The sequence below is a fragment of the Oncorhynchus mykiss genome, chromosome 11 (assembly GCF_013265735.2).
Source record: "Oncorhynchus mykiss isolate Arlee chromosome 11, USDA_OmykA_1.1, whole genome shotgun sequence".
Taxonomy (NCBI): Eukaryota; Metazoa; Chordata; class Actinopteri; order Salmoniformes; family Salmonidae; genus Oncorhynchus; species Oncorhynchus mykiss.
The window spans coordinates 75,270,964-75,286,585 of record NC_048575.1 but is presented as its reverse complement, the minus strand read 5'-3'; the positions used below and the strand labels follow the sequence as shown (position 1 = coordinate 75,286,585).

The window sequence follows — 15,622 nt, the reverse complement described above, 5'->3', positions numbered from 1 at the left end:
ACTGCTGATAATCTGTGGGTACTGGGGAGACTGCTGATAATCTGTGGGTACTGGGGAGACTGCTGATAATCTGTGGGTACTGGGGAGACTGCTAATAATCTGTCGGTACTGGGGAGACTGCTGATAATCTGTGGGTACTGGGGAGACTGCTAATAATCTGTGGGTACTGGGGAGACTGCTATTAATCTGTGGGTACTGGGGAGACTGCTGATAATCTGTGGGTACTGGGGAGACTGCAATAAGTAAAGTGATCCTAAAGGCGCATCGGTTTATCGGTTGTTGTTTTGTGTTATTGTTTTCGTTATTGTTATTGTTGTTGTTGTTATTGTTCCAGTTATCTATGGATACTCACTGTATCTTCTTTGTGAAGTTCTTTGTCACGATGCCTCCTTCCTCCTGCTTCTCTTCATGTTTACCTGTGGGAAAAACAACATGAAATACAATGAACAGAGTGCAACGACCACAACAAGTGATACTTTGTCAAATTGTGTAATCTCTCTTGCTTAGTCATAGCTTCTGATAAGTGGGAGATGCAATCAACAACATGTCATGTGGCAAAAATCTCACTGTCGTTATCTGAAACGCAGGATTGTGGAGTCCAGAAGTTAACATGGAGTCGAGACATAGTCCTTGGTGTAAGGGTGGGTCATATAATTAAATTAAATTCAACTCAAACGGGCAGCAGGTAGCCTAGTGGTTAGAGCGTTGGGCCAGTAACCGAAAGGTTGCTGGATCGAATCCATGAACTGACAAGGTAAAAAATCTGATGTTCTGCCCTTGAACAAGGCAGTTAACCCACTGTTCCCTGGTAGGCAGTCATTGAAAATAAGAGTTTGATCTTAACTGACATTCCTAATTAGGCAACTAAAAAAATGACTTTATTATTATCACAGGAATGACGCAGAACACCCCTACCCATTTCCCATCTTAACCCTACTTCTTCTCAGATGATGAAATCGCCAACCCTGACAGAGGGAGGAAGCGAGAAATGGAAAGAAAGATCTGGGAAGCTCCAGAATGAAGGACACCTCATCTTAACGAAGTCCTGTTTATGACTCCTGTCTGTGCAGCTGCTCTGAATGCTAAATGTCAGCGTAGCAGCCACTGCCCTACCCTCTGCTCTGTCCCACCCAGCTATGTGCAACCTTATACCCCCGCTGTGTGACGTCTACACCTAAGGAAAGTGCTGGACTGGCCTAGAGCTCTGGAGAGAACAGAAACATAACCACAGCTCTGGTCTGGAGAGAATAGAAACATAACCACAGCTCTGGTCTGGAGAGAATAGAAACATAACCACAGCTCTGGTCTAGAGAGAATAGAAACATAACCACAGCTCTGGTCTAGAGATAATAGAAACATAACTACAGCTCTGGTCTGGAGAGAATAGAAACATAACCACAGCTCTGGTCTGGAGAGAATAGAAACATAACCACAGCTCTGGTCTGGAGAGAATAGAAATAACCACAGCTCTGGTCTGGAGAGAATAGAAACTGTCCTGGAGAGAACAGAACCAACCACAGCCTCTCTCTCAGTCTCCTTGAACCTCTCACCCTCCCTCAGTCCCATGTGGTACGGATGTCACATTCCTAACTGCCTTGGTAACACACTCAGACTGCACTTGTCATATCACATTAGTTTCTTAATTGCAAGTATGATATACATCCATTCAAAGTGTCTTTTTCTTTGCTTCAGCACCAAGGACACACTGCTTTGTGATAACTCAGAAACTACTACAAGGCAAAAACTCTGTTCAGCCAAAGTTAGGTTGACTTTTGACGGTTACTATCAACACATGACATGAGAGAAAGCACAGACTGGCCACGTCAACCCCGACTTTAACATGCTTATGACATGCTCACACAGACACACACTTAGAACAAGCCAGGTCACAGAGGCAGGCAGTCAGGAAGAGCCCCCAGAGGCAGGCAGGCAGTCAGGAAGAGCCCCCAGAGGCAGGCAGGCCTTAGCTCCATGGCGCTAGCTGACTGAATGACCCAAATGGCACACCAACACTGTGTTTATTAAAAGCTCCGTATGAGGCCTAGTCTCTTCTCTCCGGTAACTTCCACTCCACCTGGCATTCTTCAGTTGTTCATTAAATACTCAGTCTACAGTCTAAAGAAGCCATGGACAGCTTTAAATATATGTTATACTTATTTCAACCTACATTCAGGACCTGGTAAAAACATAATAAACTCAAAGATTGTATGGACGCCCTGGATATGAGGTTTATATAACACCTGTACTTATTTAGTTCTACAATCAGCACAGTTCAGTTCATTTTACTTCAGTAAATCAGTTCAGTGCCTGGTAACACAACAAACTCAAAGATTATACTGTATGAATTGATTAAATACTCAAGGGGGGTGTAGGCACCAATCAGCTATCGCCAGGCAGAATAATACTTCCAGAAACAAGCTGTTCAGTGTATTTGGTTCCTAGGATCAGAGCATGGTAGCACAACAAGAGCATATGATTAAATAATTACTGAAGGGTCTAGTCAGCTATCACCGGGCAGGATAACAGGTCCAAAACATACTCTAATACTAACAGCAGTGTGTTGCTTGTCTCCTTCTGGACAGAGACTGTTGTCATGGGACTTCCTCACTTAAATCTATATCTGTCTCATGGGTGAGTGATTCTGGAGGCATCTGAACAGGTGCCTGGGCTTGATGAACAGGGCTGGCAATCTGCAAGTCATGGACCCTACTTCCCCATATACTGTAGGTTGTAGGGTATTCAAACATCCTTATCATATGAGCTGGCTATGAGAATATATGATGTACATATTTGAAATATGAATATAACTATTTTGTAAATAATCATGTCTATTGTGTACTTTAATTGCATGTATGAGACATGCATATCATTTCATTTTCAAATGTGAAACACTAGCCTATATAAGTACAGTTGTTAATGTTTCTTATTGATCCCCAAAGCAACTGCACTCTGACAATAGACCCATTTTTCTTAGATGTGTTCAAGTCGATTACTGTATATTTGAAGTAGGGCTATGGCTCTATTCAATCCGTATTGCGGAAGTTCCGCGTTACAGTGTGATTGAAATTTAAAGGCAATGTTCCCGCGTTATCGGAGATTACGTTCACTGTAAACGCTGCATACAGTATGACGCCTCAATCGGAAATTACCTTTACATTTATATCGCGCAATCTGTAACGCCGCAGAGATACAGATTGAATAGAGCCTAAACTAATATGTCCTCACCTGATACTTCTACAAACCCATCTTTGGTTTTGATGTTAAGTTCCTCTGGTTTGAAGCTGTGGACGTTCACACAAACTTTCCACGGCTCTCCCGGCGTCTGGGTCGGAGAGCTGCGGGGGGACTCGCTGTATCTCGTGCTGTACACAGGCGGCTGCCCAGTTGATGCACGCGTTGGTGGAAACCCTGTGCGCAGAGTGCCCGTGAATGGTGCGGAAAGCCGCGTGCTGAGCCGGCTAGGCCGGGCCCAACCGGGCCAGTCCATTGACATGTCTTCAGGGAAAGGGGACATCCCAAAGTCATCGTCCATAAACCGAGAGGCCAGTGACGGACTCTCTCTGAAAGGGTCTCGGGGGGCCCTCTGCCTACTCCCCAGCGTTCCCAGAGTGTAGAAGTCTTCTGCCATGATCAACTGGCTGCTGCTCCAAATAAGAAAAGTAAGAAAAAAGCGGCGCCTTAAATATTGTCTCTGTCCAAGTTTACTCTCCCCAAGCTGACAATTTCCAAAGTAATATAAATATATAGTAGACAATGAGAAAAAAAGTTGTAAACCAGATGATTTGCTAAAAACAAAAGTTTATCTATGTTTTTCTAGTGTTGCGCTCAAGACAGTTACGCATCGAATCACCCCAAAATAACGGACATCGACTTGTGACGATCCCTTCCCTTAGTATCCTCGAAGTTGAATACGGTCTTTGAGTTGAACTGACCTTATATCGACTGAAAGACCGTTTTATATGTCTACCGTTTTCCCTGACGGTGAGTGTGCACAACAATGTCCAGAAAGTGTGCGGTGCCTCCAGGCGCCACAACGCAACAGCTGACAGAAGAAGCCCCTCCCTGTCCGTCCAAGTTTAGCCATTAGCGCTGGATGGTGTCACTAGTCCAACAGTCTTGTCTGTTGAAACCATCCATACCCCAGTGACTCATTATCTTTTTAATAGAAAATAACGCATGGCTTCAGGCGCAGCCTGGGAGATAGGTGGAGACTCAGAGGCTGGGGGAGAGCAAGGGGCAAACACACTGATGTCATCATACGGATAAAACAATATAACTAATGAGTCAGGTTTGTCAGTATGTATGACATTTATTTACGGTGTGTCTGTACAGTTGGCCGTAGTCAAAAAAATACTTTAGGGTTAGTGATTTTTCCAATTGAATCATTTAGGGTTGCCTAGTTAAATAAAGGTTACAAAAAAAAGGATTGTCACCTCTATCATAATCATATTGTAATCCTGTCGTTTTATTCCTGTCGAAAATCAAATGTATTTTTTAAAAACATTTATTAGTCAGTTTTAAGAACTAATTCTTATTTACAATGAAGGCCTACCAAAAGGCAAAAGGCCTCCTGTGGGGACAGGGGCTGGGATTAAAACTAAAACAAATACAAATAAATAACATATAAATATAGGACAAAACACACATCACGACAAGAGAGACACCACAACACTACATAAAGAGAGACCTAAGACAACAACAGACCAAGGCAGCAACACATGACAACACAGCACGGTAACAACACAACATGACAACAACATGGTAGCAACACAACATGGTAGCAGAACAAAACATCAAATCAAATTTGATTTGTCACATACACATGGTTAGCAGATGTTAATGGGAGTGTAGCGAAATGCTTGTGCTTCTAGTTCCGACAATGCAGTAATAACCAACGAGTAATCTAACCTAACAATTCCAAAATTACTACCTTATACACACACAAGTGTAAAGGGATAAAGAATATGTACATAAGGATATATGAATGAGTGATGGTACAGGACAGCATAGGCAAGATGAAGTAGATGGTATCGAGTACAGTATATACATATGAGATGAGTAATGTAGGGTATGTAAACAAAGTGGCATAGTTTAAAGTGGCTAGTGATACATGTATTACATAAAGATGCAGTAGATGATATAGAGTACAGTATATACATATACATATGAGATGAATAATGTAGGGTATGTAAACATTATATTAAGTAGCATTGTTTAAAGTGGCTAGTGATATATTTTACATCAATTTCCATCAATTCCCATTATTAAAGTGGCTGGAGTTGAGTCAGTGTGTTGGCAGCAGCCACTCAATGTTAGTGGTGGCTGTTTAACAGTCTGATGGCCTTGAGATAGAAGCTGTTTTTCAGGCTCTCGGTCCCAGCTTTAATGCACCTGTACTGACCTCGCCTTCTGGATGATAGCGGGGTGAACAGGCAGTGGCTCGGGTGGTTGTTGTCCTTGATGATCTTTATGGCCTTCCTGTGACATCGGGTGGTGTAGGTGTCCTGGAGGGCAGGTAGTTTGCCCCCGGTGATGCGTTGTGCAGACCTCACTACCCTCTGGAGAGCCTTACGGTTGTGGGCGGAGCATTTGCCGTACCAGGCCTGACAGGATGCTCTCGATTGTGCATCTGTAGAAGTTTGTGAGTGCTTTTGGTGACAAGCCAAATTTCTTCAGCCTCCTGAGGTTGAAGAGGCGCTGTTGCGCCTTCTTCACGACACTGTCTGTGTGGGTGGACCAGTTCAGTTTGTCCGTGATGTATACGCCGAGGAACTTAAAACTTACTACCCTCTCCACTACTGTCCCATCGATGTGGATAGGGGGGTGCTCCCTCTGCTGTTTCCTAAAGTCCACGATCATCATCTCCTTTGTTTTGTTGACGTTGAGTGTGAGGTTATTTTCCTGACACCACACTCCGAGGGCCCTGACCTCCTCCCTATAGGCCATCTCGTCGTTGTTGGTAATCAAGCCTACCACTGTAGTGTCGTCCGCAAACTTTATGATTGAGTTGGAGGCGTGTATGGCCACGCAGTCGTGGGTGAACAGGGAGTACAGGAGAGGGCTCAGAACGCACCCTTGTGGGGCCCCAGTGTTGAGGATCAGCGAGGTGAAGATGTTGTTACCTACCCTCACCACCTGGGGGCGGCCCGTCAGGAAGTCCAGTACCAAGTTGCACAGGGCAGGGTCGAGACCCAGGGTCTCGAGCTTGATGACGAGTTTGGAGGGTACTATGGTGTTAAGTGCTGAGCTGTAGTCGATGAACAGCATTCTCACATAGGTATTCCTCTTGTCCAGATGGGTTAGGGCAGTGTGCATGGTACAAACATTACTGGACACAGACAACAGCACAAAGGGCAAGAAGGTAAAGACAACAAAAGATCACTCGAAGAAGCCACAACTGTCTGTAAGAGTGTCCACGATTGAGTCTTTGAATGAAGAGATTGAGATAAAACTGTCCAGTTTGAGTGTTTGTTGCAGCTCCTTCCAGTTGCTAGCTGCAGAAAACTCAAAAGACGAGCAACCCAGGGAAACCCAGGGATGTGTGTGCTTTGGGGACCTTTAACAGAATGTGACTGGCAGAACGGGTGTTGTATGTGGAGGATGAGGGCTGCAGTAGGTATCTCAGATAAGGGGGAGTGAGGCCTAACAGGGTTTTTTATAAATAAGCATCAACCAGTGGGTCTTGCGATGAGTATACAGAGATGACCCGTTTACAGAGCAGTATAGAGTGCAGTGATGTGACCTATAAGGTAATCCCAATGACACAAAATCTATTGCTTAAAATAGCCACCTGTGGCTGTGCAGGGAATCTCTACTTTTATACCAATATTATTCTAACAGTTGTATCTTTCACTGTGCGTGAATGCAATAACTGTAATTACAGTTTTTATTTCCTTATGTTTCCTGACGAAGTTGTGAATGTTTTAATCACATTTTAGTCATTCATCAGACGCTCTTATCCAGACCGATTTACAGTAGTAGGTGCATACATTTTCATATGTTTTTCGTACTGGTCTGACATTGTACCGCATTTTATGCACTCGTTTTTATGCTACCTAAGACACTACTGTTAGGCAGGTTTTGCCTGTCAGCTGACTACAGTAGATTATTAAATTGTAGCCATTTCTATGTGATTTATGAATCACTGTATTGTTATAGCTGATGATTAATGTTTTGTTTCTTGTTTGTTATTGCTAAATACAGTATTTTTTTTCTCAGTGGTCCAAAAGCAATGATATTAATCTGTTTTAAGCAATATATTTTGTGTCATTGTGGTTACTATAAATGTTTATACTAACATCACTAATCTGAGGTAAAAAGTGTGCAATTATCATCAATTCGATGTGGTCAAAACATGAGGTTGTGTACTGTCCACTTACAGGAAGTTAGCGCAATAAAAAATAAATCTACATTTCAGTTTAGACTGATATAGTGTACACATATATTTCTCACAAACTACCTGCCCTCCAGGACACCTACACCTCCCGATGTCACAGGGAGGACAAATAGAACATCAAGGACAACAACCACCCGAGCCACTGCCTGTTCACCCCGCTATCATCCAGCAGGCGAGGTCAGTACAGGTGCATCAAAGCAGGGACGAGAGACTGAAAAACAGCTTCTATCTCAAGGCCATCAGACTGTTAAACAGCCATCCCTAACACAGAGAGGCTGCTGCCTACATACACCCGACTTGATATCATTGGCCACTTTAATACATGGAACACTAGTGACTTTAATATTGCCACTTTAATCATGTTTACCTATCTTGCATTACTCATCTCATATGTACATACTGTATTCTATCCTATTCTACTGTATCTTGTCTATGCCGCTCTGACATTGCTCGTCCATATATTTATATATTCTTAATAAAATTATATTCTTAATAAAATTATATTCTTAATAAAATTCCATTCCTTTACTTAGATTTGTGTGTATTGGGTATATGTTGTGAAATGGTTAGATATTACTAGTGAGATATTGCTGCCAATGGAACTAGAAGCACAAGCATTACGCTACACCTGCAATAACATCTGCTAAACACGTGTACGTGACCAATAAAATTGGATTTGATTTGATTTACATAGTAAAAAAATGCTCTTATTTAACCGGGCGCTCTAGAAAGATCTCCCATAGTGACTGCAGCAACCCCTTCATTAGCCCTGTCTACTTATTTACTACAACCTGCCATAGTGTTGATATTATTCTATTCATTGTTGTTTCAGACCACATTGTATGGACACTACAATTGAATAAATACCTTTGAACTGTGTTTGAATACTCATACCGCACTAACCATACTATTTGTGATGTACGTTGAGTATGTATTATGCTTATTGTTCATAGTATCGATATAGTTAGTATGCCAATGTCGTACTACATTCGCCAAAATACGAAGTATACAATCAGTGGACACTATTTCCGTGCTTTTAGGGCCCATAATGCAATTCTTTCCGAAAATGGGCGTGGTTTCACAACATTTTCAGATTTGAAGAAAATGGTGGAAAATATGCAGCCGAAGTCCGATGAGAGCCCCTACAAATTCATCGCTTTAATTATGACAAATGTTAAGAAAATGTTGAGCAATGTGAGAACGTAATGACTTTTCAAATAAGTTATGTTACACGTCGTGTTTGGCTGACAATTTGTTAGCTACGCTATCCTTACGAACTGCCTGGCACATCATTACAGCAGTTTGTACCTGTATGTTAGCTAGCTACCTAAGTAACGTCGTTAGTTGGCTACTACTACATCGAACTTGCCAGTATATTATCTATATGCTACCTAACAAACTTCCAACATTTATTGACTTGATTATTCCCATCATTCTTAGCTTAGCGGTATAGTCATTGTGCATTCTCAATGGACATTGTTAATTTGGGTGTGTTCGTAAACTCGCTCTGGCCATCTACTCCGATTTCAAAGCAATCTTGTCTGAGTGTGCCAGAACGCAGAATAACTGACTAATTTACAAACACAACACCTGTTGAATATGGTCGGTGTCAGTAAACGTCAGCAAAAAATCATTACAGTCGCCAACACTCCAGATAACATGAAAACAGCCTAACCAGCTCTGCTAGGGCGAGTAAAATGGTCATAGGGAAGTGTTCTCTCATTTGTGTCTGGAAGTAGCTAGCAAGCTAGTCAATGTTATCCAGTTAGCTTGGGTGCATGACTGCCATTGTGAGGTCAAAACGCTCGGATCAACCCTTCTCCTCGGCTAGAGAGTCCAGTGCGCGTTCTGAATGCTCCAAGAGCGGAACACTCTGAATTTACGAACTGACAATCTGACAACACTCTGAATTTACGAACGCCCAGAGAGCACTCTGGCACTCCAGATTGAATTTACGAAACAGACCCGAAGTCATAAAATGTCTACTAAGTAATGTTTTGTTATGCTAACAAGCTAGAAAGAGGTTGAATAGCAACAGAATCAGCTTGCGGTAGACAGGCGTAGCGCTAGTACGCTCAACTGAAATGATACCGTTCGTTTACAGTATACTAAAATGAACTAATAGTATATATTCATTAACTATGTAGTATACAGTATGAAAGTATGGGTATTTGAACACAGCTCGTTTGGACAATCTCACAGATAAATATGGAACAGAAACCTGAAGATTTATGTCAAACTGCAATCAAGATTAAAGACCAGTAAACTGGGAAACAGCATCTCTCCCGTGTCTCCGGAGCACAAACTCTGTGTCTTTGCCTATTTACACCAGTGATTCTCAATCCCTTTAACACACCATCACAGTTTGGGAGTGATTCAAGGCTGCAAGTTCCTTTACACTACGATCAATAGAAAAATCCTATCAGATTTCGGAACCAGTCATATTGGACTCCTATGGGGTTCTATCTTATAGGATAGGTTCCAAAATCCGCTAGGATTTTCTCTATAGGATCTTTTGACTAAAGGGCCCAACAGTATGACGTTTAAAAATTAAAATGAAGAATGATACTTTATGGAATTAAACTTTAAAAGGACAATCAGCAGTTGCTACATAGGTTTTTTTGACACATTAAAAAAAAGATATATATATTTCACCTTTATTTAACCAGGTAGGCCAGTTGAGAACAAGTTCTCATTTACAACTGTGACCTGGCCAAGATAAAGCAAAGCAGTGCGACACAAACAACACAGAGTTACACATGGAATAAACATACGTACAGTCAATAACACAATAGAAAAAATCTAGATACAGTGTGTGAAAATGTAGTAAGATTAGGGAGGTAAGGCAATAAATAGGCCATAGTGGCGAAACAATAAAAATTCAGCAATTAAACACTGGGGTGATAGATGTGCAGAAGATGAATGTGCAAGTAGAGATACTGGGGTGCAAAGGAGCAAAAAAATAAATAACAATATGGGGATGAGGTAGTTGGGTGGGCTGTGTACAGATGGGCTGTGTACAGGTACAGTGATCGGTAAGCTGCTCCGACAGATGATGCTTAAAGTTAGTGAGGGAGTTTTAAGACTCCAGCTTCAGTGATTTTTACAATTTGTTCCAGTCATTGGCAGCAGAGAACTGGAAGGAAAGGTGGCCAAAGGTGGAGTTGGCTTTGGGGATGACCAGTGAGATATATCTGCTGGAGTGCGTGCTATGGGTGGATGCTGCTATGCTGACCAGTAAGCTCAGATAAGGCGGGGCTTTACCTAGCAGAGACTTATAGATGACCTGGAGCCAGTGGGTTTGGTGACGAATATGAAGCATACAGGTCGCAGTGGTGGGTAGTATCTGGGGCTTTGGTGACAAAACGGATGGCACATCCAATTTGCTGAGTAGAGTGTTGGAGGCTATTTTGTAAATGACATCGCCGAAGTCAAGGTTCAGTAGGATAGTCAGTTTTACTAGGGTATGTTTGGCTGCATGAGTGAAGGATGTTTTGTTGCGAAATAGGAAGCCAATTCTAGATTTAAGTTTGAATTGGAGATGCTTAATGTGAGTCTGGAAGGAGAGTTTACAGTCTAACCAGACACCTAGGTATTTGTGGTTGTCCACATATTCTAAGTGAGAACCGTCCAGAGTAGTGATGCAAGTCGGGCGGGTGGGTACAGGCAGCGATCGGTTGAAGAGCGTGCATTTCGTTTTACTGGGATTTAAGAGCAGTTGGAGGCCACGGACTGAGTGTTGTATGGCATAGAATGATATGTACCCATTGATTCTTATAGAGTCTAACTTATAAATGAATGATATGTACCCATTGATTCTTGGAGAATATAACTTGTAAATTAATGATATGTACCCATTGATTCTTGAATGATATGTACCCATTGATTCTTGAAGAGTATAACTTATAAATGCCTCATGAGCTTAGCTCAACTGTCTAACCACATCAGAACCCAACATATAAGCTTGTTTAACTCCAATGTTTGTAAACAATGTAAATGTAAACAAATAATGTATATCCTCAAAACATGGTTAAAACTATACTTTTGATATCATGGATGGTGAGTCCTTGCATCCACATCTCTGTCTGTGAATTTGAGAGTGGGGCATTTCTCCAGCCTCATCCCTCAGCTTTTTACCCAAACGGTTTGTTATTGTTTCTACTGCTGATTAACACTTAAAGGATTTTTTATTTTTGTTTAGCTCACATAATTACATGTAAAAGTATGTCTGTAAAGTGTCTGTAATATAATAAACATGTCAAAAACAAATGTACTGTAGACATTAATACATGCATTTCTATAGATTCCAGAATATTTCGTACAATGGTGGGGGAGTGCCAAGATGGAGGCATGGTGGCTTCTAAGCAGCGCCTCCCTGTCAGTCATCTATTGTATATATAAATAATTGCTCACAATATATGGGAAGAGGGATAAGGGTTTATTTTAAGGGTTCAAGGGGAGGGCAATCCGATTTCAGCTGAAGCATTACAACAAGTCAAGCTCACACTGACACCCTGCTGGGTGCCAGTGGGAAAATGCATCCTAGCTCTCCATCTCCACATTATTGCTTGTTCACAGAGAAAATGAGAGACTGAATAATTTAACACACTGGAGCATCAGTCTTATCATGCGCCTTGTTATTTAACTTTTTGTTTTCAACATGATCAGGGATGGAGTTCAAACACAAAAACCTCTATAACCCACTGATATAGTTTCCAATATTTCTCAATTCCCCCCCAGTTTCCCAAATGTTTTCTTGGCTCGCTGTCACACCCTGATCTGTTTCACCTGTCCTCGTTATTGTCTCCACCCCCTCCAGGTGTCGCTTATTTTCCCCAGCGTATTTATCCCTGTGAATCCTGTCTCTCTGTACCAGTTCGTCTTGAATGTTCCAAGTCAACCAGCGTTTTTCCACGTTCTCCTACCTTTTGCTATTCTCCTTTTTCTAGTCTTCACGGTTTTGACCCTTGCCTGTTTCTGGACTCTGTACCCGCCTGCCTGACCATTCTGTCTGCCTTGACCACGAGCCTGTCTGCCACTCTGTACCTCTTGGACTCTAATCTGGTTTTGAACCTTTTTGCCTGTCCACGACCATTCTCTTGCCTACTCCTTTTGGATGAATAAACATTGTAAGACTCCAACCATCTTCCTCCTGTGTCTGCATCTGGGTCTCGCCTTGTGCCTTGATACTCTATGATTTCTCTTTCAGAACTAGTTCAATGGCCATTATAGAAACACATCATATAATGTGATGGAAAATCAAAGAGCTTACAGCTGAGTTGACAACAGTGAGGCAATGTATCTACACACAGTACATGTGAGAAAGTTTACCATACCAATACATGTGTAGATGCATTGATCATTTGATTGACTATTCCACAAATTCTAAATTAATTATACTTCTCATCCCTCATGTAATAAATGTATACAGTGCCGATGCATATTTACACCACAGTAATTACATATTCATATACATTTCACAGTTTACACTTTACCTCATGGAATGGTATATTAGGGCCACGAGGGAGAGTGGTTCACCTCAAAAGCATAATTACTATGTAAAATACTTGTCATCTTCCTCCCAATATCTCTATACTTTTGGACAAGTCGTTGAGCATTCAGATAAAGGACCTCAGATGATTATACAGTACAATGCATAGAGAACAGACCCTCTTGCCTGGCGCACATACTGAACAAAGATATACAAGGTGACAGATTAGACATAATGCAGAAATAAAACCATTTCAATGATATACAGTACGGGCAGGAGCAGCGGTTCTAGATACTAATGTTATTCAAACAGTGCACTACGAGCCCACTTAATACATTGTTTAACAAATGCAGCAGACTATTCATTGAGGCTAAACGTCACGGTTGGGGTTGTCTTCTCTGACACACAAGCTTTTAGTTTCCTCTTTTTTTTTCTCTGTAGTCTCGGTTGTGGCTTTTTATAGGACATCCTCTGAAGAAAATAGCATTCCCCTCAAAAGAGAAGAGGGGAATAGTTGAAAGTAACATTTCAAAAAAAGTGAAGTAGTATTGTCTGAATCTATATGCCATTACATTGTTTATTGTAGCCTGATCCCAGATCTGTTTGGTCTCTTGCCAACTCCATTACTTTCAATGGGTGACATTGAGTTGGCGTGAAAGCACAAACAGACTGGCATTCAGACTGTCCATTGTAGAGTTTAAACTGGAACTTTCTTCATTCAGACCCTAACATTACATCATAGACATAGTAGAACCCCAGTGGCATAATGGTGTTGCATAGAAACAAACAGATACCATTACTGAGAGGTGACACAAATGCAGAAATATGATTGTAAACACGTTACAAGTATGCATGACACAAACATTTTTTTTATATTGTCCTTCGGACAGACAACAAAACAAGACCGATGAGGTTCTGAAATACCAAACTCATTCAATTCAAGCAAATTATGTTACAGTGCTATTTCAGACCGTTAAAATAGTAGATTCATCCAATGTTGAATTTCCTCTCTGTCAAAAAGAAAAGTAAAACATTTCAACACTGTCTCTTATTTAGTCCTTTTAGTCAAAGGAATAGAACTCATAGAACACATAGAACTCATAGAACACATAGAACCCATGGAACCCATAGAAGTTATTGAACTCATATAACTCATAGAACACATAGAACACATAGAACACATAAAGATCAACCATAAATAAATACATGAATAGATAACCACCAAGATGAAGGAAAAAAATATGACAACCTACATGTTAATCAGTGTTTAAATTGTCATTTAACCCCTACCCAAGGTGTTGCAATTTAGATATCCAAATTGTTCAGTGTCGTTTGGGGTTCTTAGGGAAAATAATGCTTTCCTGGACATTTTCAGGATTTCTGGATCATGACAAACCCATTTCTCAGTCTTGGCCTTCTGCAGAGTGATATGTTAATTCACCATCATTTTACAAGGAATGACATTTCAAATGGTTTACACTTGATCAGAGGATAAATAAAACTGGCATTTGAGCTGACAAGCAGTTTGTTTGCCACCGGGACCACCTCCTCCTACCTCCTCCTCCTCCTACCTCTACCTCCCCCTACCTCCTCCTACCTCCTCCTCCATTTCTCAGAGGAGGAATGTTTGTGTTCTACCTTCTGAAGAGCTGGGATCAGAGAAGCAACACACCTTTTCCTACTCTTTCTGAAAAACACGCCGTTTGAAAATACACACATTCACAAACCTACTGAAATTGTCCCAAAAGACCTTTCTAGTGCACATCCCAGATCATAAATTAAACCTAAGAGTTGTTATGAAATGAAGAGTTTATCAGAGGGTAAAAATGAACGGTGCTCCTTCATCCTTCATTTCACTCATGGACGTCAGAGGAAGAGTGTCACAAGACAAAACTCAAAACTCTCTGGACATTACAAATCCACTGGGAATAGACCAAACTGTCTCTGGACATTACAAATCCACTGGGAATAGACCAAACTGTCTCTGGACATTACAAATCCACTGGGGATGGACCAAATTGTCTCTGGACATTACAAATCCACTGGGGATGGACAAAAATGAACGAAAGACAAATTCAATCTATCTATTTCCAGTGGTTTCTGTCTGGGTAATGTGAACAGCACTGCTACAATTCAAATGGTAATTCATCTGCCAAGCAATTCAATGTATGGTAAAAACAATTGCTTGAAGGTTCTGGCTCAGAGATCTAACAAGGAATGATGCAAAGAGAGGAAAACATGTCCCCATACTTTCGCTGTTCTCCTGTTGACTTGGGGAATCATAGTGCAGTCTCCTCCTCAGTCTGTTGATAACTTAGTCTGTTGCTAACTCAGTCTGTTCATAAGTCAGTCTCCTCTTCCTCAGTCTGTTGATAAGTCAGTCTCCTCTTCCTCAGTCTGTTTTATAACTCAGCGCCGGTTCTTGTTCTTGCTGTAACCATCCAACGAGTCATAGCTCCGACTCCGGCTTTGACTCCCAAAGATGGAGTTCCAAGACGAGCTGCGACTGTAGCTCCTGTAGGAGGAGTAACTCCTACTTCTTCGTCGGCTTCTACTCCTGGATCGGCTGAGGCAGAGGCCAGGGCTGGGGCTGAGGCTGCGACTCCTTGTGAAGAGGCTGCTCCAAGAGGATACGCTGGTAGAGCGACTGCTGGACGAAGGACTGGGACGGAAGTAGGGGATGGGTCTCTTCCTGGCACTGAGAGATGGTTAGCATGAGAGGGATTGGACTAAAC

General features: G+C 41.7%; 2 protein-coding genes across 2 annotated transcripts in view; both read right to left on the bottom strand.

The window, feature by feature from the left end:
* The window catches only part of LOC110536389 (heat shock protein beta-8), an 11,495-nt gene extending 7,465 nt beyond the window's left edge, over window positions 1-4,030 (bottom strand). Inside the window, exons 1-2 of the mRNA XM_021622152.2 lie at window positions 3,226-4,030; window positions 353-416 (exon numbers count right to left, since the gene is read on the bottom strand). Coding sequence (XP_021477827.1) covers window positions 353-416; window positions 3,226-3,628 — 467 coding nt within the window. The 5' untranslated portion in view covers window positions 3,629-4,030. The remainder of the gene's footprint in view (window positions 1-352; window positions 417-3,225) is intronic.
* Window positions 4,031-11,813: 7,783 nt separating this feature from the next.
* Window positions 11,814-15,622, bottom strand: part of LOC110536386 (serine/arginine repetitive matrix protein 4) — a 121,243-nt gene continuing 117,434 nt past the window's right edge. Inside the window, exon 12 of the mRNA XM_036936350.1 lies at window positions 11,814-15,585. Coding sequence (XP_036792245.1) covers window positions 15,297-15,585 — 289 coding nt within the window. The 3' untranslated portion in view covers window positions 11,814-15,296. The remainder of the gene's footprint in view (window positions 15,586-15,622) is intronic.